Here is a 25,196-nt window from a genome sequence, read left to right as displayed (position 1 = left end):
GAATGGGTAAGAAATAGGCAGTGAGAAAGACTCATTTAAGCTCCATGTGCAAGAAAAGCATGAGGGATAAAGAAACCGTGGGGGGGGGAGGGGGGAGTTGCAGGTGCGGCAGATCTGAAATTAAAACAAATTGCAAGTGAGCTGCAGATTAAAAGAACAGGTCTGGAGTGGAATCGGACTCCCACCCGGTGCTGGGCCCTGGCCAAGGATCTCTGGACTAATTGTCACTTTCCAGTATTTCTGGAATTAACTTTGTGTGAACGGAATTTAATTGTCTTTGGTTTTGTACTTCAGTACCGAAATGATATTGATCAGACCAGTAAAAACATGTTCAATTCTATTTCAGGAGAACCAGACACCCCAGTTGATATTGACAGTATCATTTTAGATCCTGAAGCAGAGGTAAGTCACCTTTTGAAGGAGCTTCGATACATTGAGGGTCGAAGATATAGGTGTCAGCTGTGAATCAGTGGGCAGCAAACTTTCCTCTGAATCAGAAGGTTGTGGATTCAAATCCTACTCTAGGGACTTGAGCACACAAATCTAGTTTGACACTCCCAGTGCCCTACTGAGGGAGCGCTGCACTGTCGGAGGTGCCGTCTTTCGGATGAGACGTTAAACCGAGTCCCCGTCTGCAGTGTCAGGTGGATGTAAAAGATCCCATTGCACTATTTCGAAGAGGAGTAAGGGAATTATCCCTGGTGTACTGGCCAATATTTACCCCTCAATCAACATAACAAAAACAGATTATCTGGTCATTATCACATTGCTGTTTGTGGGAGCTTGCTGTGCGCAATTTGGCTGCCGCGTTTCCCACATTACAACAGTGACTACACGCTAGAAGTACTTAATTGGCTGTAAAATGCTATTAGACATCCGGTAGTCGTCGTGAAAGGTGCTAACTAATGTAAATCTTTCTTTGTGATTGCACACAGCCTAAGTTGGTGTGGGTAATGCAGTACATTGTTGTTTGAGTGGGTGCGAAGGCGGGTTGGAAACTTTGATGCATTTGTTGCTGTTGTGCGGAGTTGCATGCCAAAGTTGACTGTTCTCTGCTCTTGTTACCCCTTTGAATCTGCCAAACGTCCTCTCACAGTTAGGTGCAGCTTGTGGCTAAATGTGAGCCCTTCTCGACAATGGTGTTTCAGTTGATTTGCCCACTTGCAGCATCAAATCCCTGAAGATCCATTAGCTCGACCTGTTTAGCTGAAGACGTTAAGATTTGTGGGTCCTTGAGAAGGAGATCAGCTCGTCTCTGAATCAAAGTGGCTGCAATGGCGTTATTCCATAAGCTGAGTGGTTGATTCCCCATCCAATTCAAAGCCCTATTCTTGCTGGGGAGTTCAGCAATCATGGTTATAACTCCGAATAGCCTAAACTTCAGTATTGGTTGACTGTAGCCAAGAGTCGCAGCTTCCCAAATGTCAGCAGATGAGCTTGCTCAATATTATAAAAGCTATCTTTGTAACTTTACCTGATAGTCCCTGTGCACAACACTTCACCCATGACCTTCCAAGTGGATCTTCAGACCATTAGTCTCCAATGTGCTGTAAATGTTAAGACGACATGATTCTCTGTGTGTCATCTGTTACTAGCTTTAATCTTCCTTCAATCACATCTCCCTGGGGCCCACTTCGCTCATAATATTGCGCAAGGCATTAAGTGACCTACCTGATTGAGCCGTTCCTTATCTGCATGTACCAAAGTACGTCATCCCTGCAGTTTGTTGAGCGTTTCCCTCTACCCACGCGACCTTTCGCAACACCGTGCTGTCATAACAGCAAGGCAGAGCAAGAGATTATTTGGTTAGTGTAGTACATCGAGAGACGGGATGATGTTGAACTCTCTTAACTCTAAGGAGTACCTGAGTTTGTGATAAATGGAGCATATTCCTAATGAGACGTCATCATTTAAATAATGTACCGTGTACTATTCTGGGTAGTTGGCAGTGAAATACAATATTGGTGTAACCCTTTTTGGAACATTGTACTCCAAAAACCGAGGCCCCATCTGCTTTCAAGTGGACATAAAAAATCCCATGGCACTATTTCGGAGAAGAGTCTGGGGAGTTATCACTGGTGCCCTGGCCAATATTTATCCCTCAATCAACATGAAAAGAAACCCAGATTATTTGGTCATTATCACATTGCCTTGTGTGGGAGCTTGCTTGTGCGCAAATTGGCTGCCGCGTTTCCCACATTACAACAGTGACTACACTCCAAAAGTATTTCATTGGCTATAAAGCACTTTGAGGTCGTGGTCGTGAAAGGTGCTCTATAAATGTAAGTCTTTTACTCCCCTGGAGTGTCAACCTAAATTTTGTGCTCAAGTCTCTGGAATGGAACTTGTACCTACAACCTTCTGACTTATAGTAGAGTGCTACCCACTGAACCACAGCTGACTCACTTTCAGTGACCTTTAGTGACTCTGTCTTTCAGGTCTACACTGCACGATGGTTTTGTCTTGGTTACCAAACTAGAATGAAATGTTGATATGTTTGTGTTCTTGCTAAAGTCACTGCCTCTGGAGAGGTGAGGGTGCTTTGCACATTAAGACAGCTGCTCCTTTAAAGGGAGCTTGAGGTATACTTTTATTTTTGAATTGGTTATTTTGGAATGAAGGGTTTTCTGGGATTGTGGGGCCTTCACTGATCATTACTTGGGAATATAGGAACAGAAGTATGCCATTTAGCCCCTCAAGTCTGTTCCACCATTCAGTGAGATCATATAGCTGAATCTGTCACCTAACTCCATATACCCACCATTGCTCCATATCCCTTATAACTTTGGTTAACAAAAATCTTATCAATCTCCGATTTAAAATTAGCAATTGATCTAGCATTAATTGCCGTTTGCAGAAGAGAGTTCTAAACTTTTACCACCCATTGCGTGTAGAAGTGCTTCCTAACTTCACTCTTGAAAGGCCTGGCTCTAATTTTTGGACTATGCCCCCCTAGTCCTAGGCTACCCAACCAGCCGAAATAGTTTCTCTCTATCTACCCTATCAATTCCCCGTTAATATCGTGAAAACTTGGATCAAATCACCCCTTAACCTTCTAAGTTCCAGGGAATACAATCCTAGTTAGTGTAATCACGCCTCAAAATTAACTCTTGGAGTCCAGGTGTCATTCTGGTAAATCTATGCTGCACTCCCAGAACTGTTCACAGTACCCCAGGTGTGGTCTAACCATGGTTTTGTATAGTTATGTCACATAACTTTTACTCCCTTGTATTCTAGTCCTCCAGATACAAAGCCCAGCATTGCATTAGCCTTTTTGATTATATTCTGTACCTGTCCATGATATTTTAATGATCTCTGTACCTGGACCCCCAAGTATCTTTGGTCCTCCACTTTTCTAGCTTTTTACCATTTAGAAAATACTCTGATCTATCCTTTTTAGGTCCAAAGTGAATGACCTCCCATTTGCTTGAAATTCATTTGTCAGTTTTGACCATTTGCTTAATCAGTTGATATCTCTTTGTAATGCTATGCTTCTCTCTACACTGATAATGACGGTTATCATTGTGTCATCGGCCAGCTTGGATATATGGCTTTCTACCCCACTGATTGTGATGTTACCGATTGTGAGGCCTTCACTGCTCATTACTGTAGTTGCCCATGTAAATCATTACCTTTCAAAGTAATTATTAATGTGTGAAATGATTTGAGGTGCGATATAATCACATGCCATTATTGTTCTCTCCATTCTACTTGTTAATTCCTAGTAAGCAGTCTAGGATGATCATGAGCAGTTTTGTTCCCTTTAACACATCTGCTTATTTTATGCTTTTCTAGGATGTTGATCTCAACCACTGCAGAATTGGAAAAATAGAAGGATTTGATGTGCTGAAGAAAGTGAAGGTGAGGCCAGCTGACATCCCAGGAGCAGTAGTTGATTCTTTTGCCACCCCTGCATGTTCTAAGTATTTGCTATACATCATCCTGATACCTGCATGTTGCTTCATGATTTGGTGGGCAAGGCCCTCATGATTACGGATTTCTTTTAATTCCTGTTGTAGGACTGTTGTCAGCTTTTGGGTTCATTATGTTTCCTTCCCCACCCAGTCTTCTAGCCAATAAGGTAGAGGTGGAGATGGCCAGATTTTTGAACGATAGGGGAGTCAAGGGTTATGGGGAGCGAGCAGGAAAGTGGAGTTGAGGCCATGATCTTATTGAATGGCGGTGCAGGCTCGAGGGGCCAAATGGCCTACTCCTGCTCCTATTTCTTATTCCTTTCACGTCACAGTCCTCCCAGTGGAAAGCGTGAGGTTAAGCAATGGCATGTTGGGAATTGTGTCCTGGCTTAGATTAGGAATTTACGCTGAGGAACTTGGGAGCAAGCCCACATTTAAAACTCACTAATTTAGCACGTCAACACACTATGGTTCTAGGGCACTTGATTTCCCCCCCTCCCCCCCCAGGCACTTTGTGAAAGAGTGAAGTAAGGTCCTCAATTCTATGTTTTGCCTGTGCAGCACACCATTAGGACCTGCCGTTGCCTTACGACACTTCAGAGTTCCCTACAGTGCTCCCAAAATGGAATCAACTGCAGTCATGTTGATACGATGGTTGCAACACTAGCGGTGTGAAAAAAATAAGTCGATTGGCAAGCAGACTGCTTCTCTCTGAAGCCAGCCACATTGGATGATTATCTACTTTTTGGAATTAATTCCCATTCCATTGTGATCTGATCCATTTCTGTGTATCTAGAAATGAGATGACTGCAGAGATGCTAGCAAAGGGTTGGATATTTGTGACTGCAAAGCTTTATAAAAAAATAAATCATTGAAATTGATTTTTTTTTAATTGGCGCTCCGAGGATTGTTCTTGAGCTGAACTTCTGCCTGATGCTGTCTTTTACTGTGTGGTAATTCTTTCCGGGATCTTATGACTCACTACCAACTTCTGACAAGTGTTTCTATTAAGCTCTCTGGTTGAGATCAGCATTTAATTCTCCTGCTATGTATTAGCATTCATTTAAAATGTACGTTTTGATGTACGCTGACTTCCTGTTTCACTGTGTATATATTGCACGTTTCTAGTCCAGGACTGGGTTCCAAATTTGGATCTGTTGCTGTCTGTTTTGTTTGAACAGGTCACCGCTCGGGAATGCTGATCTAAACCTTGAAGGTTCAATAGTCAGAAGCTGAAGCCGACTCGAGTCCAAAAAAAACCCACTCTGGAAAATTTTCCACACAACAGGAATAAGGCGTAAATTTGATGTATAAATTCAAGAAATATATGCAAACCTTTTCCCACCCCAAAAATGTAGTTCAATATAATTACAAAAAATGCTATATCAAAACCCACACACAGAAAATGCAGGTTTAAAAAATAACCAATTGCAATTTGCAGTGTTGAACCTGGCTTGCAATGCAATGAAATTATTATATTGCTCACTGATGGACATTCTAGAGAGTGGTATGTGAACATCTTGGGAAGTTCAGGGTTAATAATCGAACTTCCTTGTATCTTATAGCAACTGATTTTCCAAGGTAAACAGGTTGGCTTTGAAGTGTCCTGAGAAGTGTCATGAGAAGAAAGCACAGCTTGATTTCTCTTTTAGCACCTTGAGTGTTCTATACAAAAAATGCTTGTGCAAAGAAATATGTGACGGTAATGATGTCAGCCATTAATGATTAAGATGTAACTTTAGTGGCTAGGGTAATAAACCTAGGTAGAGGGATCCATTAACTATAGGATAGAAATATAATGGTTAATAAAGTATATTCGAAGAGGTTAACAACAGTTGCATCAGGTTGTCTTGTTTAAGGGAAGTAGCTTTGGAGTAAACAACTCCCAACTGCTCACGTGATTAGCCTATCTTCAGAGGATTCATGAACAGATGCGTCATGAGGTCTTATCAGTGACATGTCCCTTTGATGTAGGCAAAATACGGTGTATAATAGAGGATGGTTTTCAACAGTTCTTCGGAGTGCTCGAAAGATACAGAAATGGAAAAGCTGTTCTCTCTGTTTAGTAGTGCTGATCACTCAAACTGGACATCAAGTCTGTTCTGTATCCTGCACCATCAAGTAATAATATCAGGCAATTCCTTCTGGCGAGGATGACCTGCTTCCACACAAAAAAGGATGAGTTCACAGGTGTTTCAATAAGGGAGCTGACATTCCAGGTCCCGAACTACAACCATCAAGTGTTCATGTGTACACAGCATGTTGTGAACCAGAGCAGGAAGGAGGTTGAATGCTAACTCTCACCACATCCCAAGATCCACTGTGTGAACACTTTACCTTGACCAACACTGCCATTTTGTTCTCAAAAACTTTACAAATCTGGCATTTAGGCCGGGACATTCATTTTGAGGGGTACCAACAATATTGTGCAAGTCCTTACACTTATCTGACAGGGTTGTATTGGTTCCCAAAGAGATTTTTTTTCATGGCAAAAGGAGTTCTGAATTCACAACAGTAAATTGCAAGCTTTGTATTAGCACCAGATTTAGTAAGGCCACGCGTAAGTCTTAATCCAGTGCCAAAGCCGATTTATATCTGTGTAACTGGACGCACGTGATATTATACTCTGTGCTGGTCATCAGCTAAGGAACGCACCAATAACAGTGGAATAGCACATTGTACCACTTCAGGAACTTCCATTCCTTGAATCTTCCATATCTGGGCACGCTGAATTGTCAGTAATAACTGGCCAGCTTCATGTGCTTGGAAGGTACTAACAATTTAACTTTCATTGGACAATTGGAGAAGCACCGATAGATTTAGACATAGATATGAACTCAGTAGCCAATTGGCATTTTCAGTGAGGTAGAAAGGATCGAATTAAGGGCATTCAAGTAAGGGCTTGTTCAGTATTGAATTTCTTCCACAGGATGACACCAGTACAATTAGCAAATCCCTTTATTACCTACCAGTTCAGCCCCTTTGCTTTCACTGTGGACCCTGACTCATTTCCCCTTTATGTCCTATATTTATTTAAACTTTGATCCACTTTGCAGTGCCACTAGTGATTTACTTGTATGTAATAGAATTATTACCAACGTAATTTTGTCACTGGGTAGTTCAATGTTTGGAATATCCTCCTTGTAAGTTCTTCCTGGTCTCTGGATTATTCCAGGTGCTGTGTCTGCGACAAAACCTTATTAAGACGATTGAGAACCTTGATCATCTGATAACACTCCGAGAGTTGGATCTATATGACAACCAGGTCAATCAATTAGAAAATCTCCAGGCATTGAAGGACCTTGAGTAAGTACTAAAATAATTCAATCTGTTCTTTCTATATTGATTCCAGCACCATACTCTAGTCCTCTGTGGCAGGAACAAATCCGGAGCACCAGATACAGAAATCACCACATTACTACTTCATTAGCGTGTATCGCAGTGTGGGCTGGCCCGTGCTGGCCCCGATTACGTCCCTCTACAGTCTCTCGCCGCTTCTTCGCCCCGACCTCGCTGCTCCTGCAGTACCTGCCCACACTCCAATCAGCGACCTGGATCTTGGTGACGTCCAATCCAGTCGCCCTCTTTGCTGCCGTTGTTCTCCTGCTCTAGCACGTACTGCTCCCTGGAGTGGTACGCCACCATGCTGCTCCTTCCGCTCCCCGCCCTGCTCTGATGGTGCTCGCAGGCCGTGCAGCAGAGCAGGTCTCCAGTCGTCTTGGATAACCCTTGCTTACTGGGTCAAGACCGAGCTCTGTCAAGCCCGTGTGGTGGCTGGTGTGCAACGGTCACCACACGTTAAAAAAAATCCACGCACAGGCATCTTCCACCCTTCGATATGTAGTTCGGGACCTGGAATATTAGGTCCTTCATTGAAGCACCTGTGAACCCTTTGGCGTGGAAGCAAGTCATTCTCAACTTGAGGGACTGCCTATGATGATGATGATTAGCGTGTAGCTGCTAGCCGTCCATTATTCCATCAATAGTCACATAGGTAAGATCTTTGAAGGCTAAGGATTCCCTGCGGAGATGGGACCCACACCCAGCACAGATCCCAGACAGTGACATGAGCATAATCAGCTTTCACAAAAGAACCAGCAGTGAAAGCTTTTATCTGGATAGGGGAAATAAAAGTGTTTGCCCAGATCGGCAGTGAGCACTCACTCACACCTTTCATGCTGTCTTGCCATTTGCCTCCTTCCTGCCCTTTTCTCACCTGGCGCAGCAGCTCTATCTGCGCGCTGCAGAGACTGGCATCGTCATTGTTCTATAAAACTGAAGCGATTTCCTGGTTCCCTTTGTTTCCATACAGGATTTTAGATCTCTCCTTCAACGTAGTGCGGAAAATCGAGGCTCTCGAGTGCCTGACCAAGCTAAAGAAGCTCTTCCTTGTGAACAACAAAATCACTAAAATAGAAAATGTTGGTCACCTGGATCAGCTAGAGATGTTGGAGCTCGGCTCAAATCGCATCCGGGTAAGTGCACGTTACTGTGGTCACCAGGACAGTCCAAATCCCCGGGTGGGGCTTTAATCTTAAGGTGACATTTGGCTTAAATAACTAATGGAACTTGTGACATTACACATGATCATTTGAGGATGCCCCTTTTTATAAGGGCAGGAGAATGATACCAGGCAATGTACTATTCTACTAAAGTGTTTCCCCCCCCCCTCTCCCCCCCCCCCGGGCCCTTTTAAGGCCACTTGCTGAACGTAAATACATCTTGAGGACATTCAAACTTTGAACTGCTGTTCACCCAGTAAAATTCATTGCTTGGAAGATGCTTGTACATTTATAGTTCCTTTTTCAAGGGAGAAATGCATGAAATACTAGAGAAGATGGTGGCGGGCTGACTTGCTTTGCTGCAGTCCCTGTGGTGCTGCTCTCAATTATAAAGTGAGTTTCAGGATTTTGACCCAGTGACAATGAGGAAATGATTGATGTATGTCGAAGTCAGGATGCTGTGAACATAAGAACAAAACAAGAATTAGGAGCAGGAGTAGGCCATTCGGCCCCTCGAGCCTGCTCCACCATTCAATAAGATCATGGCTGATCATCTACCCCAACTCCACTTTCTTGCACTGTCCCCATATCACTTGATTCCCTTAATATTCAAAAATCTATCGATCTCTGTCTTGAATATACTCAAAGACTGAGCCTCCACAGCCCTCTGGGGTAGAAAATTCCAGCGATTAGTGAAGAAGTTTCTCCTCACCTAAATGGCCGACACCTTATTCTGAGACTATGACCCCTCAGCAGTAGATTCATTGGGCTTGGAGGTGCTTATAAACTCTGATGAGCTGCTGCACTTCATCCAGTAGTAGTACATACTGCAACCGCAGTGTACTGGTGGCAAGTTTTGAACTCCAGTGGCAAGAATGCCAGTCAGGTGGACTATTTCACCCGGGGTGATGTCGAGCTTGAGTGTTGCAGCTGCACACATCCAGGCAAGCGGTGAGTCGTTCATTCCACTCCTGACTAGCTTTGTAGGTGGCGTAGAGGCCTTGCGGGGTCAGGAAGCGGCCTTCCCCTAAGGTGCGTGGCGTGTGTATCAGTCTGGAGGTCCTGCACAAGCCACTAATGAGCTGTTGCCACTGCAAGATACCGCACGGCAAATTTAAAGGGATCACGTAGGAAGAAAAATTAGTGAACGTTGTCGGGAAGTCTGTGACTCACTTGACTACTTGTAGCAGTGATGATATGGCTGGTGTCGTTGAGCTTCTGATCAAGGAGATCTACCCAGGATTTGGATAGTGGTGCCACTTGACGTGGAGGAGGTGGGTTGGGTTTTTTCTTGTTGGAGGTGGTCATTGTCTGGCACTGCAACATGTGGCATGAATGTTACCTGCCATTTGTCAACTCCGACCTGGATGTGGTCCAGATCGTGCTGTAGGCTGGCATGGGCTGCTTGGAGGAGTTGTGAATGGAACTGAACATCAGTGAACAGCCCCACTCCTGCCCCTGATGGAGGGAAGGTCATTGATGAATCAGCTGATGGTTTAGCCGAGGACAAATCCCTGCGGAACTCCTGCAGCAATGTCTTGAGGCTGCGAAGGTTGGCCGCAGGAGATAGAAACATAATAGGTGCAGGAGCAGGCCATTCGGCCCCTCGAGCCTGCACCACCATTCAATATGATCATGGCTGATCATGCAACTTCAGTACCCCATTCCTGCTTTCTCTCCATACCCCTTGATCCCTTTAGCCGTAAGGGCCACATCTAACTCCCTTTTGAATATATCTAACGAACTGGCCTCAACAACTTTCTGTGGTAGAGAATTCCACAGCTTTACAATTCTCTGAGTGAAGAAATTTCTCGGTCCTAAATGGCTTACTGCTTATCCTTAGACTGTGACCCCTGGTTCTGACTTCCCCAATATCGGGAACATTCTTCCTGCATCTAACCTGTCCAATCCCGTCAGAATTTTATATGTTTCTATGAGATCCCCTCTCATTCTTCTAAATTCCAGTGAATATAAGCCTAGTCAATCCAGTCTTTCTTCATATGTCAGTCCTGCCATCCCGGGAATCAGTCTGGTGAACCTTTGCTGCACTCCCTCAATAGCAAGAATGTCCTTCCTCAAATTAGGAGACCAAAACTGTATACAATATTCAAGGTGTGGCCTCACCAAGGACCTGTACAACTGCAGTAAGACTGCCCACCTCCTATACGCAAATCCTCTCGCTATGAAGGACAACATGTCATTTGCCGCCTTCACCGCCTGCTGTACCTGCATGCCAACTTTCAATGACTGATGTACCATGACACCCAGGTCTCGTTGCACCTCCCCTTTTCCTAATCTGTCACCATTCAGATAATCTGTCTTCCTGTTTTTGCCACCAAAGTGGATAACCTCACATTTATCCACATTATACTGCATCTGCCATGCATTTGCCCACTCACCTAACCTGTCCAAGTCACCCTGCAGCCTCTTAGCATCCTTCTCTCAGCTCTCACTGCCACCCAGCTTAGTGTCAGCTGCAAACTTGGAGATATTACACTCAATTCCATCATCTAAATCATTAATGTATATTGTTAAATAGCTGAGGTCCCAGCACTGAACCTTGTGGTACTCCACTAGTCACTGCCAGCCATTCTGAAAAGGACCCGTTTATTTCTACTCTTTGCTTCCTGTCTGCCAACCAGTTCTCTATCCATGTCAATACATTACTCCCAATACTATGTGCTTTAATTTTGCACACCAATCTCTTGTGTGGGACCTTGTCAAAAGCCTTTTGAAAGTCCAAATACACCACATCCACTGGTTCTCCCTTGTCCACTCTACTCGTTACATCCTCAAAAAAATTCTAGAAGATTTGTCAAGCGTGATTTCCCTTTCATAAATCCATGCTGACTTGGACCGATCCTGTCACTGCTTTCCAAAATGCGCTGCTATTACATCTTTAATAATTGATTCCAACATTTTTCCCACTACCGATGTCAGGCTAACCGGTCTATAATTCCCTGCTTTCTCTCTCCCTCCTTTTTTAGAAGGAGGGTTAAATTAGCCACCCTCCAATCCATAGGAACTGATCCAGAGTCTATAGAATGTTGGAAAATGGCCACCAATGCATCCACTATTTCTAGGGCCACTTCCTTAAGTACTCTGGGATGCAGACTATCAGGCCCTGGGGATTTATTGGCGTTCAATCCCATCAGATCTGCGAGAATGCACTGTGTGCTACATGGTATAACACTTCTCATAAAATACCGTATCCTTTGACTTGCCTTGAAGATTGCTTGGCGATCAACTGTTGTGTGTGTGAGAAAATATTTTATTATTGTGTATTGAGCAGTGGAAGGTACATCAATACTGAATGTACTAATCTTAAATTAAAAAGTAACTAAAGAATTTGTAAAAGCTGACTAGATGGACTCCAGATACTGATATGGTGATTAAATGCAGCACACTGTTTTAATCAAGGAGGCTTTGAGAGTGTCCTTGAAGCATTTCCTCTGCCCACCTGGGGCTTGCTTGCCGTGTAGGAGTTCCGAGTAGAGCGCTTGCTTAGCGAATCTCATGTCGGGCATGCGGACAGTGTGGTCCGCCCATCGGAGCCGGTTGAGTGTGGTCAGATAAAGTGTAACATTTCCATTGGCACCTGGGAATCCCTGGCCCAAGACCGCCCAAAGTGGAGGAAGTGCATCCGGGAGGGCGCTGAGCACTTCGAGTCTTGTCCCCGAGAGCATGCAGAAAGCAAGCGCAGGCAGCAGAAGGAGCGTGCGGCAAACCAGACTCCCCACCCACCTTTTCCTTCAACCACTGTCTGTCCCACCTGTGACAGAGACTGTAATTCCTGTATTGGACTGTTCAATCACCTGAGAACTCACTTTTAAAGTGGAAGCAAGTCTTCCTCGATTTCAAGGGACTGCCTATGATTGTTTTAATGTTCACCATAGGACAGGAAGATCCGAGCTCCACTCCTTCAGTTGTGCTGAGTTATCTTATCTCTGATGGTGGGGTAGAAGGCTTGGATACTACCATTGGCCTCCGTGTTCCTGGAACCAGGAAAAGAAAAACTAGGCAGGGTTCCCACCCTTGATGAAAAGGGATGTCCTTCCTGTCTCTGTCTCCTTTTAAGGGCATGGCCCTCCGGCTCTGCTTACATCAATATGAAAAATGGCTGCTTGCACAAAAATACTGGCCAATTATGGAGCTGTACTGCAGTCATCCTGGGAAAAGGGGAAGTACATTTCTCTCTAACCGTAGAACATCCAGAAGAAATTTCAAAATGCTATCCTGTTTTCGAGATTCTTCGAATGGAAGTGACTCAAAAACAGCCCCAGTAGCACTGTGCACTGTGCACTGTTTCCTTTTACTGTAATAAATTGGTGTGGGGGGGATTCAAATTGTTACTCACTGAAGTGACTCGACAGCTGCACACAGGCCGGGCCTTCAGACATGCGGTTACCTGCAGGAGCGAGGGTGGAGGGTTAGTGTGGAGGGTAAAGGTGTCGGTGTACTGAATAGACCCCAGACTGTTCCAATCACACCGCGACCACACTTAACAGGGACTGAGTGTGAGACAGGAGAGGAGAACAGTATTCAGAGACTGATATTGATGGGGGGTGTAGTCTTTTATTAACAAAAATCCATGTTTGTTGCGTTTAAACAGGTTATAGAGAATATTGAAAATCTGAAGCAACTCAGCAGTTTGTTTTTGGGTAAAAACAAAATCACCAAATTACAGAACCTGGATGGGCTGACGAATCTCACCGTCCTCAGTATACAGGTAATCCAACTCCCCGCCATGCGGGTAATCGTACCCCTACCCCCCAGACCATGCGGGTAATCGTCCCCCTCCCCCCCAGACCATGTGGGTAATCGTCCCCCTCCCCCCAGACCATGTGGGTAATCGTCCCCCTACCCCCCAGACCATGCGGGTAATCGTCCCCCTCCCCCCCAGACCATGTGGGTAATCGTCCCCCTACCCCCCAGACCATGCGGGTAATCGTCCCCCTCCCCCCCAGACCATGCGGGTAATCGTCCCCCTCCCCCCAGACCATGTGGGTAATCGTCCCCCTCCCCCCCAGACCATGCGGGTAATCGTCCCCCTCCCCCCCCCAGACCATGTGGGTAATCGTCCCCCTCCCCCTCCCCCCCCCAAGACCATGCGGGTAATCGTCCCCCTCCCCCCCAGACCATGCGGGTAATCGTCCCTCTCCCCCCCAGACCATGTGGGTAATCGTCCCCCTCCCCCTCCCCCCCCCTAAGACCATGCGGGTAATCGTCCCCCTCCCCCCCAGACCATGCGGGTAATCTTCCCCCTCCCCCCAGGCCATGTGGGTAATCGTCCCCCTCCCCCCCCCCCCCCCCCCAGACCATGCGGGTAATTGTCCCCCCCCCCCCCCCCCCAGACCATGCGGGTAATCGTCCCCCTCCCCCCCCCCCCAGACCATGCGGGTAATCGTCCCCCTCCCCCTAGACCATGCGGGTAATCGTCCCCCTCCCCCCAGACCATGCGGGTAATCGTCCCCCTCCCCCCAGACCATGCGGGTAATCGTCCCCCTCCCCCCAGACCATGCGGGTAATCGTCCCCCTCCCCCCAGACCATGCGGGTAATCGTCCCCCTCCCCCCAGACCATGCGGGTAATCGTCCCCCTCCCCCCAGACCATGCGGGTAATCGTCCCCCTCCCCCCAGACCATGCGGGTAATCGTCCCCCTCCCCCCAGACCATGCGGGTAATCGTCCCCCTCCCCCCAGACCATGCGGGTAATCGTCCCCCTCCCCCCAGACCATGCGGGTAATCGTCCCCCTCCCCCCAGACCATGCGGGTAATCGTTCCCCCCCCCCCCCCCAGACCATGCGGGTAATTGTCCCCCTCCCTCCCTCCCCCCCCCCCCCCCCCCCCAGACCATGCGGGTAATCGTCCCCCTCCCCTCCCAGAGCATGCGGGTAATTGTCCCCCTCCCCCCCCCCCCCCCCCAGACCATGCGGGTAATTGTCCCCCTCCCCCCCCCCCCCCAGACCATGCGGGTAATCGTCCCCCTCCCCCCCCCCAGACCATGCGGGTAATCGTCCCCCTCCCCCCCCCCCCCCCCCCCCCCAGACCATGCGGGTAATCGTCCCCCTCCCCCCAGACCATGCGGGTAATCGTCCCCCTCCCCCCAGACCATGCGGGTAATCGTCCCCCTCCCCCCAGACCATGCGGGTAATCGTCCCCCTCCCCCCAGACCATGCGGGTAATCGTTCCCCCTCCCCCCAGACCATGCGGGTAATCGTCCCCCTCCCCCCAGACCATGCGGGTAATCGTCCCCCTCCCCCCAGACCATGCGGGTAATCGTCCCCCTCCCCCCAGACCATGCGGGTAATCGTCCCCCTATCCCCAGACCATGCAGGTATTCTTCTCCCTCCCCCAAGACCATGCGGGTAATCGTCCCCTTCCCCCCAGACCATGCGGGTAATCGTCCCCCTCCCCCCAGACCATGCGGGTAATCGTCCCCCTCCCCCCAGACCATGCGGGTAATCGTCCCCCTATCCCCAGACCATGCAGGTATTCTTCTCCCTCCCCCCAGACCATGCGGGTAATCGTCCCCTTCCCCCCAGACCATGCGGGTAATCGTCCCCCTCCCCCCAGACCATGCGGGTAATCGTCCCCCTATCCCCAGACCATGCAGGTATTCTTCTCCCTCCCCCAAGACCATGCGGGTAATCGTCCCCTTCCCCCAAGACCATGCGGGTAATCGTCCCCTTCCCCCCAGACCATGCGGGTAATCGTCCCCCTCCCCCCCCCCCCCCCCCCCCAGACCATGCGGGTAATCATCCCCCTCTCCCCAGACCATGCGGGTAATCGTCCCCCTCCCCTCAGGCCATGCGGGTAATCTTCCCCCTCCCCCCAGACCATGTGGGTAATCCACTGCCCCCAGACCATGCGGGTAATCTTCCCCCTCCCCCCAGACCATGCGGGTAATCTTCCCCCTCCCCCCAGACCATGCGGGTAATCTTCCCCCTCTCCCCAGACCATGCGGGTAATCGTCCCCCTCCCCTCAGGCCATGCGGGTAATCTTCCCCCTCCCCCCAGACCATGTGGGATATCCACTGCCCCCAGACCATGCGGGTAATCTTCCCCCTCCCCCCAGGCCATGTTGGTAATCCCCTGCCCCCAGACCATGCGGGTAATCTTCCCCCTCCCCCCAGACCATGCCGGTAATGACCCTGCACCAGGCCTAGCCCATGCGGGTAATGACCCCCCATCCCCCCCCCCCCCCCCCCCAGACCATGTGGGTAATCCCATACCATGCGGGAAATGATCCCCCCCATACACCAGACCATGCAGGTAATCCTCCCCCTCCCCCCATACCCTGCGGGAAATGATCCACCCCCCCCCATACCCCAGACCATGCGGGTAATCGCCCCCCCCCATACCCCAGACCATACGGGTAATGACTGCCCCCTCCCCCCCCCAGACCATGTGGGTAATGCCCCCCTCCCCCAAGACCATGCGGGTAATGACTCCCCCAATACCATGCGGGTAATGACCCTCCCCTCCCCCCAACCATGCAAGTAATCGCCGCCTCCCGGGGTTTGTGGGTAATCACCTCCATTTCCCTGTACTGGGAAGCTTCATACTTTTATCTTGTCCAACTCCTGCAGTGCCCCTATGCACACTTGGTGGCTGGGGCGGGGGGTGGAATCTTACTGTTTGAAATCTCTACCCAAGTTTTCTGGGTTCCTGTAGATGGGGTGTAATCATATGAAGCAAAAGTGTGACATTCACGTTCAACAGAAATATAATTGTGGAAATCTTAGTTTAGTTGCGAGGAACATAACGATGGGTTTGTGTCTGTCAGACACACACTGAACAGAAATGAAGTTTGACTGGCTAACCTGCGACTGACTGCACCTGTTTGTTAATACATCGGTATTGATTGGTTCTGATGCACTGTAACCTTTCTTTGCAGAGTAATAGGCTGACCAAGATCGAAGGGATGCAGGGCCTGGTCAATCTGCAGGAGCTTTACCTGAGTCACAACGGCATAGAGGTGATCGAGGGCTTGGAGAACAATGTGAGTCACGGTCACAACATGTTCACATCCGTGCACGGGTTAACGTTTGCTCATCATATAGTGTAGAGCAAGGGTGGAGCTAAATTCTGATGAATCCTTGCTGTGGATTATCATACAATTCTTCACCTCTGCATCCTGGTGAATTTAGAATGTTACTATACTGGTCTTGCTGGCACTTCACACGGATAGTGAAGAGCAGGTGGCGTCCTTGGGTGACGTGGGATTCGAGAATGATGAAAGAAAGGAAACTTGAATTTCTGTGCCACCTTTCACAACCTCGGGGTGTGCCAAAGCGCTTCACAGCCAATGAAATTCTTTGGAAGTATAGTCACTAATATAGGAAGCGTGACAGCCAATTTGCACACAAGGTTCCACAAACAATAATGAGATAAATGACCATATCTTTTTTGGGTGTTGGTTGAAGGGTAAATGTTGGCCAGGACGTGCCCAACTCTTGATCTTTCATGCCCACCTGAGGGGGCAGACGGAGTTGCGGTGTAATATCTCATCCGAAAAATGGCACCTCTGACTGCAACTCTCTCTCAGTATTGCACTGAGTTGTCAGCCTGGATTATGTGCTCAAGTCTCTGACTCAAGCATGAGTGTTCCAACTGTTACAAGGCTGACACTTGGATACAATATTTGGGCAAGGCTGCACTGCAATTCTGTCTCCATTTTAAAGTCATACATTTTGTCTTTACTCCTGTATATTATAGATTCCAATGTTCATGTGTGTAATGGAAACTGCTTATGTGACCATCATGCTGCAATTACATCTATTGATCCACAGCTACAGCACCTTGCTGGGGGAGGGAATTTTTGTTTAATTCACTGCCGCAATGTGGGCGTTACTGGCAAGGCCAATATTTATTGCCCATCTGGATGGTGTATCATGTGGAAGGGATAATTACAGTTTGCACAGGCAGTTTCCTTTTATAAATGTCAACATTGGTATTTATAATGGCAGGGAAAAATTGACAGGAAATGCGTGCAGGCACACAAACTTTAATATACTGCAAGCAGGAGCAGGAGGACTGCTGACCAACCTTTCCTATAAGCTGCAGTCCAGGTCCGGCTTTTCCCATGTTAAATTTCGTACATGCGAGAAAATGTGAATGGGCCGCGCACCCCAAAGAAATTAGGGGGAAACATTGCTGCTGACTGACCTGAGGACTGACTGACCAGTGGGGCAGGGACACTGACTGACCAGTGGGGCAGGGACACTGACTGACCAGTGGGGCAGGGACACTGACTGACCAGTGGGGCAGGGACACTGACTGACCAGTGGGCCAGGGACACTGACTGACCAGTGGGCCAGGGACACTGACTGACCAGTGGGCCAGGGACACTGACTGACCAGTGGGCCAGGGACACTGACTGACCCGAGGAGTGACTGACCAGTGGGGCAGGAACACTGCTGACAATTAGCTGGGAAATCAAGGATGCGTGAGCTGAGTGGGGGCAGGGAGCAGCAGTTGGGAGAACAGCCTGTGATGGCTGAGAACAGACATGCAGCTGACTGGGGAGGCCGCGAGGACTGGGAATGAGTAATGTTAACAGGAGGTATGAGGATGACGAGAGCAGAGCTTCAAAAACATGAAGCAAATAAATCTCTCAAAGCCTGCAGTGATACGATCATATATTTAGCCAATAAAAGCAACAAATTTAAAGAGTTCAAAACCTGTGTGCAGTAATCACTTTGTGAAGATCCAAAATGATGTCGAGCTGGGTGAAACCATTCATAAACTTGCCTCTCAGTGTCAGCTGTGGCTCAGTGGGTAGCACACTCACCTCTGAATCAGGAGGTTGTAGGTTCAAGACCTACTCCAGGGACTTGAACACATAAATCTAGGCTGACACTTCAGTGCAGTGCTGAGGGAGTGCTGCACTGTCTGAGGTGCTGTCTTTCGGATGAGACGTTAAACTGAGGCCCCATCTGCCCCCTCAGGTGGTTGTAAAAGATTTTGAAGAAGAGCAGGGGAGTTATCCCTGGTGTCCTGGCCAATATTTATCCCTCAATCAACATAACAAAGAACTGATTATCTGGTCATTCTCGCATTGCTGTGTGTGGGAGTTTGCTGTGCGCAAGTAGGCTGCCGCGTTTCCCACATTACAACAGTGACTACATTCCAAAAGTATTTCATTGGCTATAAAGCGCTTTGAGACGTTTGAGTGGTCATGAAAGGCGCTATATAAATGCAAGTCTTTCTTTCTCTTAGCCACCAATGATAGATATTTGTTACTGAGAGAAAAAATGGCAGTTGAGAAAAATTTCAGTAACATTTTGACCAATTTAATGGGAACCTGAGGCCATCTCAGTAAGTGGCACTAAGGTAAAATAGCAGCCAGTGTGCGTCAGACTGTGTGACACCTTTAACATTGAAAATGCCTTTCACAGCATGGCTTACAGGAGCAGCAGATAATTGATTTTTCAATAACATGCATGCCCTTGGTACCAAATTTAATGTGCATTAGATATAGACATTTCCAGTGGTAGAGTAATTAAATAAAGCAAAGCGTGTTCCACAATGCTGTGTGGATCTGAAAGGTCACTGGCTCAATCCCTTGGTCTGTGCTTCAGCTAATCTCGTACGCAGAGTGAGTGAATCAAGATCTTTTCCTCCTCCTTTCTTCCCCCGCATGAAGCTCCCCTAGATGGACGCAATCCAGTTACTAACAGGTGTAATCCCATGAGCACAAAACTGCTGACAGTTCAGCACTAAAATGCCACTTTACAGAGGAGTGCATTGATAGCGCTCCACAGGTTAGGTAAGCACATTCCTGGGGTAGTTTTACTCTGCATCTAACCTGTTCTATACCTGACCTAGGATTATGTGTTTCAGACACCAGCTACCAAAAGTGGATAATTCTGCTACTGTCCAGCACTGGAAAAATATGTATTTATAAAGAGGTCTGACTATATTGAATTACATACTATTTACAGTGCAAAAACAGCCCTTTCGGCTCCACAGATCTATGCCAGTGTTTATGCTTCACACGAGCCTTCTCCCACACTACTTCATCTCGCCCTATTGCAGTTTAAAATCTTGATTGTGGAGGAAGGTAATTCCTTTTTTTTCCCCCCTCAAAATTTGTACCATCCAAAATAGTTTGATCCTTTGTGGTTGTAAGCTGGCTTTCTTTGGGATCAAGTGTACCAAGGTGGCACATCTGGTGATGGTAATTTGCAGCCAGATCTTGGTGGTAGATTAGTTAATCTGATATCTGAAGCAAGTAGGCCCACAGTACTCTGTAGCACTATTGAGTGACCAACCTGCGGGGCTCTCTAATGGGAGGGGTAGGCCTGTCGCTGTGACTATTGCCACTCAGCTCCAGATAACCCTGCACACCAGTGCCCTAAATGATAACTGGACAAGCGGTGGGTTAGTTGCATTCCAGCGTCTTCCTTGCGCACACTTGGGGGATCCCTAAGCCTTGGCTCTGGCATCATGAGCACTTTGGTAAGTGGGATGTGATTCCATAGGGAAAAGTGTAAGCACTCCATATTCAGCAAATAAATTCCAGATGAGTCGGCTTTTCAGCAGCTTGGTTTGCACACTCTCCATGGTGTTGGATTTCTACGCATATCAGACATCTGGCTTGCCAAAAGAATCCTCAAAGTTCTTCACTCTGCGCTGATCACATCATCATCAGAGACAGTCCCTCGGAATCGAGGAAGACTTGCTTCCACTTTTAAAATGAGTCCTTAAGTGGCTGAATACAAGAGCCACAGTCCAATACGAGAACACAGTCCCTATCACAGGTGGGACAGATAGTCGTTGAGGGAAAGGGTAGGTGGGACTGGTTTGCCGCACGCTCTTTCCGCTGCCTGCGCTTGTTTTCTGCATGCTCTTGGTGATGAGACTCGAGGTGCTCAGCGCCTTTCTGGATGCACTTTCTCCATTTAGGGCGGTCTTTGGCCAGGGACTCCCAGGCGTCAGTGGGGATGTTGCACTTTTTCAGGGAGGCTTTGAGGGTGTCCTTGTAACGTTTTCTCTGCCCACCTTTGGCTCGTTTGCCATGAAGGATCACGTGCCAGTATGATGAAAACTAATGCTTCAGCTGTCTACCTGTGTGTGCACACGCTGGTGTGATCTGGTTTTCATGCTGTCTGTACTGCTCACCGTCCTCCGCGCAGAGCTCATTGCTGTAGACTGTGTGTAAACCTCTCTTAGTCCTTATGCGATCTATTTTCATGCCTGTCCCTCTGTTGCAGAAAAAATTAACGACATTGGATATAGCAACCAATAGGATCAAGAAGATTGAAAACATCAGTCACCTGACAGAACTTCAGGAATTCTGGGTAGGTTTATTTGAGCATGCCTCTGAGCAATCCAATGATCAAGGACATCCGCCCAGATTAATCTTCTGTTTTCGAGGAACAGGTTCCTCGTTAAAATCGTTTTGCATATAATGGTCACCATTTTACATGGAAAGGTTGTGCAGGATATGAGGCATCTTGTATGACTCTGATACTGGCATCTAACAGATAATGTTACATTAGGAAACGGCAGCTGCACCCAGGTGCAAGTTATGTGAAAACTTTAAGGTGAAGGTTGTGTTTTACGGAAATAAATTGCAGCAATTGGCTGTAGGATCGTGAGCATAACTTGCAAATCCCAATTAGAAATGTCATTCAAGTGGGGATAAATTAAAAAAATATATATAATCAGCTCTTTACTGAATGGTCTGCACCATGTAGGTGGTGTACCTGCGCGTGTGTGTGTGTATATATAAGAAATACTCAGGATATAGAGAGCAGAAGTTTGCATTTTAATAGTACCTTTACTGTAAAAAAAAAAAAAAAATCCAGGTTGCTTGATCGAAGGAAATGGGGATAATGGTCCCCGAGCCAATAAAGGTAAGATTAGCAGAGGTGAATGAAAACTTGGTCAATTTACGGGCTTTCAAAGAGACAATGGGCTGAATGGCTTCCTTCTGTACTATATGATTCTGATTAGGGTTTTGAGAGAGAAATGGAGAGGACTGGGGTTTTGGGGAAATATTTTGAGTGGGGCTGAGGTGGCTGAAGGCTGTGTTGCTGAAGGTGGAGTGGAAGGGCAAAATTGTCTCGGAGAGGATGCAAGACTGGAGGAGTTTGTCGAGATAGTGGGGCAAGGGAATCAAGGGATTTGACGAGAAGGAATTTAAAAGTAATACTTTTGACCAGAATTGCCAGTGAGGACATTGATAATGGGTGAGCGGGACTTGGTCGAGGACAGGATACTGGGTGGTTCTTGTTCTGGGCAAGTTGATGGAGTATAGAAGGCTAGCGAGGAGAGCATCGGAGTATTTGAATCTAAGGGTGATGGAAGCATTTTGGTGGCACTGAGGTGGGCAGTGTTGTACATGTGACAGTGGTCTTCCTGCCCGATGTGGACTCTGGGTCAACAGGATGCTAAGGTTTCATGGTTTGGTTCAGTCTGAGCAAGTCGCTGGAAAGAAGGATGGAGTCACTGGTGCGGGAGCAGAGTTTATAGTAGGAGCCGAATGGCTTTGGTCCAATGGAGGAAGTTGATGCTCATCCAGATGGGTAGTCCTGCGTTTTTGTGGAGAGGCGGTGGGATAGTAGAGCTGAATGTTGTCAGCATACATGTGGAAACTAGGGGTCTAGAACCAGAGGTCACAGTCTCAGAATAAGGGGTCGGCCATTTAGGACTGAGATGAGAAATTTCTTCACTCAGAGGATGATGAATCCTTGGAATTCTCTACCCCAGAGGGCTGTGCAGGCTCAGTCATTGAGTATATTCAAGCCCGAGATCGGTAGATTTTTAAGGGAATCGAGGGATTATGGGGATAGTGCAGGAAAGTGGAGTTGAGGGAGAAGATCAGCCATGATCTCATTGAATGGTGGAGCAGGCTCGAGAAGCTGAATGGCCTACTCCTCCTATTTCTATGTCCTTATGTTCTGATACCATGCCTGTGCATATCCCATCACTGTAGGGCAGCATATTGATAAAGGGGAGGACGGGGGGTGGGGGGAGGGAGGAGGAGGACAAGGGGGCCCAGGGGCGATCCTCTGGGAACTCTGGAAGTGTCCATGTGAGGGTGGGAAGAGAGCTATTGCTGGGCTGTTTGGCTATGTTCAGATGGGTAGGAGTGGAAAGGGCAGTTCTACAGAGGTAAGCAATGAAAGATCAATGGCATGTTTGAGAGCATCAAACGCTGAAGAGAATTGAGGCCAAGGAAGGGTAATGCATTACAGTTGCAATCAAGGTGGACATTATTCATTGACCTGGTCAGCACCTGTTGATGGGCAGGGTGGGAGCCAGACTTCGAGGGATTTGAACAGTGAGTATTGGAACGCATGGACTTGAGCTGGCAGGAAAGAGATTGGCTAGTAGTTGGGAGAGGACGGGCGGGTCATGGGTGGCGGTTTTGAAGGTGAGTGAGGCAGTGCCTGAGGAAGAGGCATTAGCAATGGCAGCCAGCATGGGATTAGAGCAGATAGTTCCAGCAGACAATTTGACACAGGAACCATGGGCCTCATGGCCTCCTTTGATTATTCATTTTAAGTTCAGGCCGAAGGAAAGATCATTTTATAATGAATACTCAGACTGTTTATGACAAAGAATCTGTGTGTTAGATGTTGCCCGAGATCGTCTGTCTGCCTTGGCTTTGAAAAGTTCCCTCCCTTGAATTTTCAGATGAATGACAATTTAATTGAGCACTGGAGTGATCTTGATGAGCTGAAGAACGCCAAAGATCTACAGACGGTGTATCTCGAGGGTAACCCGCTGCAGAAGGATCCACATTACCGGCGGAAAGTAATCTTGTCCCTTCCCTCTGTGCGACAGATCGACGCCACCTTTATCCGATTCTGAGCAAGGCAACTCCTCCTCACTGACTCATTTGGAGAAAGCTCTATGTGTTTAAGTGACTGATGCTGTTAAAGTATTTGATAAAAAAAGCACTAAATTATAGCTAAGTAAGCCCGATGCATGATGATTTTATTATTGACTCCTATCTGAGCGTGTTCCTGTGTTTTGGTTGGTTCATCCTGTATGCTGCAACCTTGCACAGTCTCTCAGTTGATCCAGGACTTCATCCTTCGCTTGAGAGAAGCAAATGCGTCTTATGTTTGATCTTTCTTTTGTAAGGAATGAACATTAAAAGCACTGAAATGCATGGACTTTACTAATTGTACAGTCTGCAAATCCGGGAAAAATGGAGGCAGAAATCCGACCCTCCCTTTCATTAATGTGGCCTCCGAGAAGAGCTAGTGAGTTATTTTGATGCAACATGTGTCAGCCGTTTTAAGTGGGGTTATAACCAGGTGCTTTATAACAATAGGTAGCAGTGCACATCAAAGCAGGCCACCAATGACGTGCTGGCAGACTACCTATGGTGCTGGGCTATGCTACCCATTAAAGAGACATAACTTATTTTCGATTCCCTTGGAGATGATTCTCCTGTTTCTGACTCAGTCGCAGTAAGGCACGTGAAACATTAATTGTTTAAACTTCTTGCTCTCCCACCTCCCCTTTCTCCACTTCCTCCCATCACTGGAATGATTGGTGTGTGTGCGCTTTACTTGTGTTTCCTGTATCCTTTGTGTAGAAGCAGGTTCTACCCCACCACACGCATACCCCTGACCATGCACCTCCCCTGAGCCAGCTAATATTGGGAATGTCTTTTATTCGAATAATGTTGTGGTTCCCCACGGTGGGGTGTGGTATTAAAGTGGCAATATACAAGGCTTTGTGACATCACAGGAGCTGGTCCACTGTGCCATGTTACAAAAGGGAGTGAGGTGCAGGGTGGGAGTGGGTGGGACGAGAGACGTCAACTTTATTGGGCGCCTGACCTTGGGGTGGCAATGGGTCGAGAAAGGGAGACCGTTTTGTTCTCAGCACTACTGTTACAATGATGATGGCAACAAATTGATGACAACAAAACACACACATCATTGACCCTTTTTAATGTTGAAGGCCTGAAGGATTCTGATGCCTGAGGCTTCTTGGCTTTGGTTAAATGTATAACATGTTTTATATTACAAGCCTTCAGGAGGGAATGAGAGCAAGTAACCCCAAGCACTGAAATGCATGGACTATATATATATTGTATACATTTCTATTCAATTTAAAGAAAAATATTCTGGGGAGGGGCTACTACCGTGTTGCACTCTGATCTTTAACCTCTGGGACCAGAGTTCAAATCCAACCCAGACCATTGTGATAGTAAATCCCTATTTATTGGCTGTGAATGTGCTATGTAGACTGAGTTTGGCCTGTCTCAGCCCAGTTCTTAGTGGATGTGGGCCCTACAACACTAGGAATAATTTGGCTATCTCATTCAGAGGGCCAGGAAGTTTAAAAAGTTGAGGCTGAATCTTTTTACACTAACTTTGGCATTTAACACCCTTTCTATAATGGGTCGCCCATAACTGCATGCACGTTTTGAAATGTGACCTAACCAATTTTTCATATAAAACTTACTAATCTTGTACATGGTGCCTGAACAATAGCAGAAGGTTCTGGAGACACAAAGTGGTACTGCACATACTGCAGAACCCTACCTCCGGCCCATTTGCTGCACTGACTCCTGGCCTGCAGTAGGTGGCAAACCTTGGGAACATTCAACCACAAAGAGGATTGTGCCACAAGGGGTCAACTTAACCAGTGGCACTGCAATCCACGTACACCTGTTAGAGTAGGCCGTCGTAAACTCCGCTCTTAACTAAATTCAAACTGAGTTTGCATCAGGCAATGAGCTGGCGGTGAAAGAAAAGGCGGGGAGGGGAGGAGATCAAAGTGGGCCACAACCACAGGGTTTG

At 47.3% G+C, this 25,196-nt stretch overlaps 1 protein-coding gene across 1 annotated transcript; it reads left to right on the top strand.

Annotated features, from left to right (window-relative positions):
- Window positions 1-327: 327 nt before the first annotated feature.
- On the top strand, window positions 328-23,548 carry ppp1r7 (protein phosphatase 1, regulatory (inhibitor) subunit 7). The gene is made up of 8 exons (XM_070884022.1): window positions 328-402; window positions 3,796-3,861; window positions 7,090-7,220; window positions 8,227-8,389; window positions 13,029-13,145; window positions 16,316-16,420; window positions 20,637-20,723; window positions 23,068-23,548. Exons 1-8 carry the CDS (start codon window positions 328-330, stop codon window positions 23,242-23,244), a joined length of 921 nt encoding a protein of 306 aa, XP_070740123.1. The 3' UTR covers window positions 23,245-23,548.
- The last annotated feature ends 1,648 nt before the right edge of the window (window positions 23,549-25,196 follow it).

Source organism: Pristiophorus japonicus, chromosome 6 (genome assembly GCF_044704955.1).
Source record: "Pristiophorus japonicus isolate sPriJap1 chromosome 6, sPriJap1.hap1, whole genome shotgun sequence".
Taxonomy (NCBI): Eukaryota; Metazoa; Chordata; class Chondrichthyes; family Pristiophoridae; genus Pristiophorus; species Pristiophorus japonicus.
This window is presented reverse-complemented; position numbering and strand designations above follow the sequence as displayed.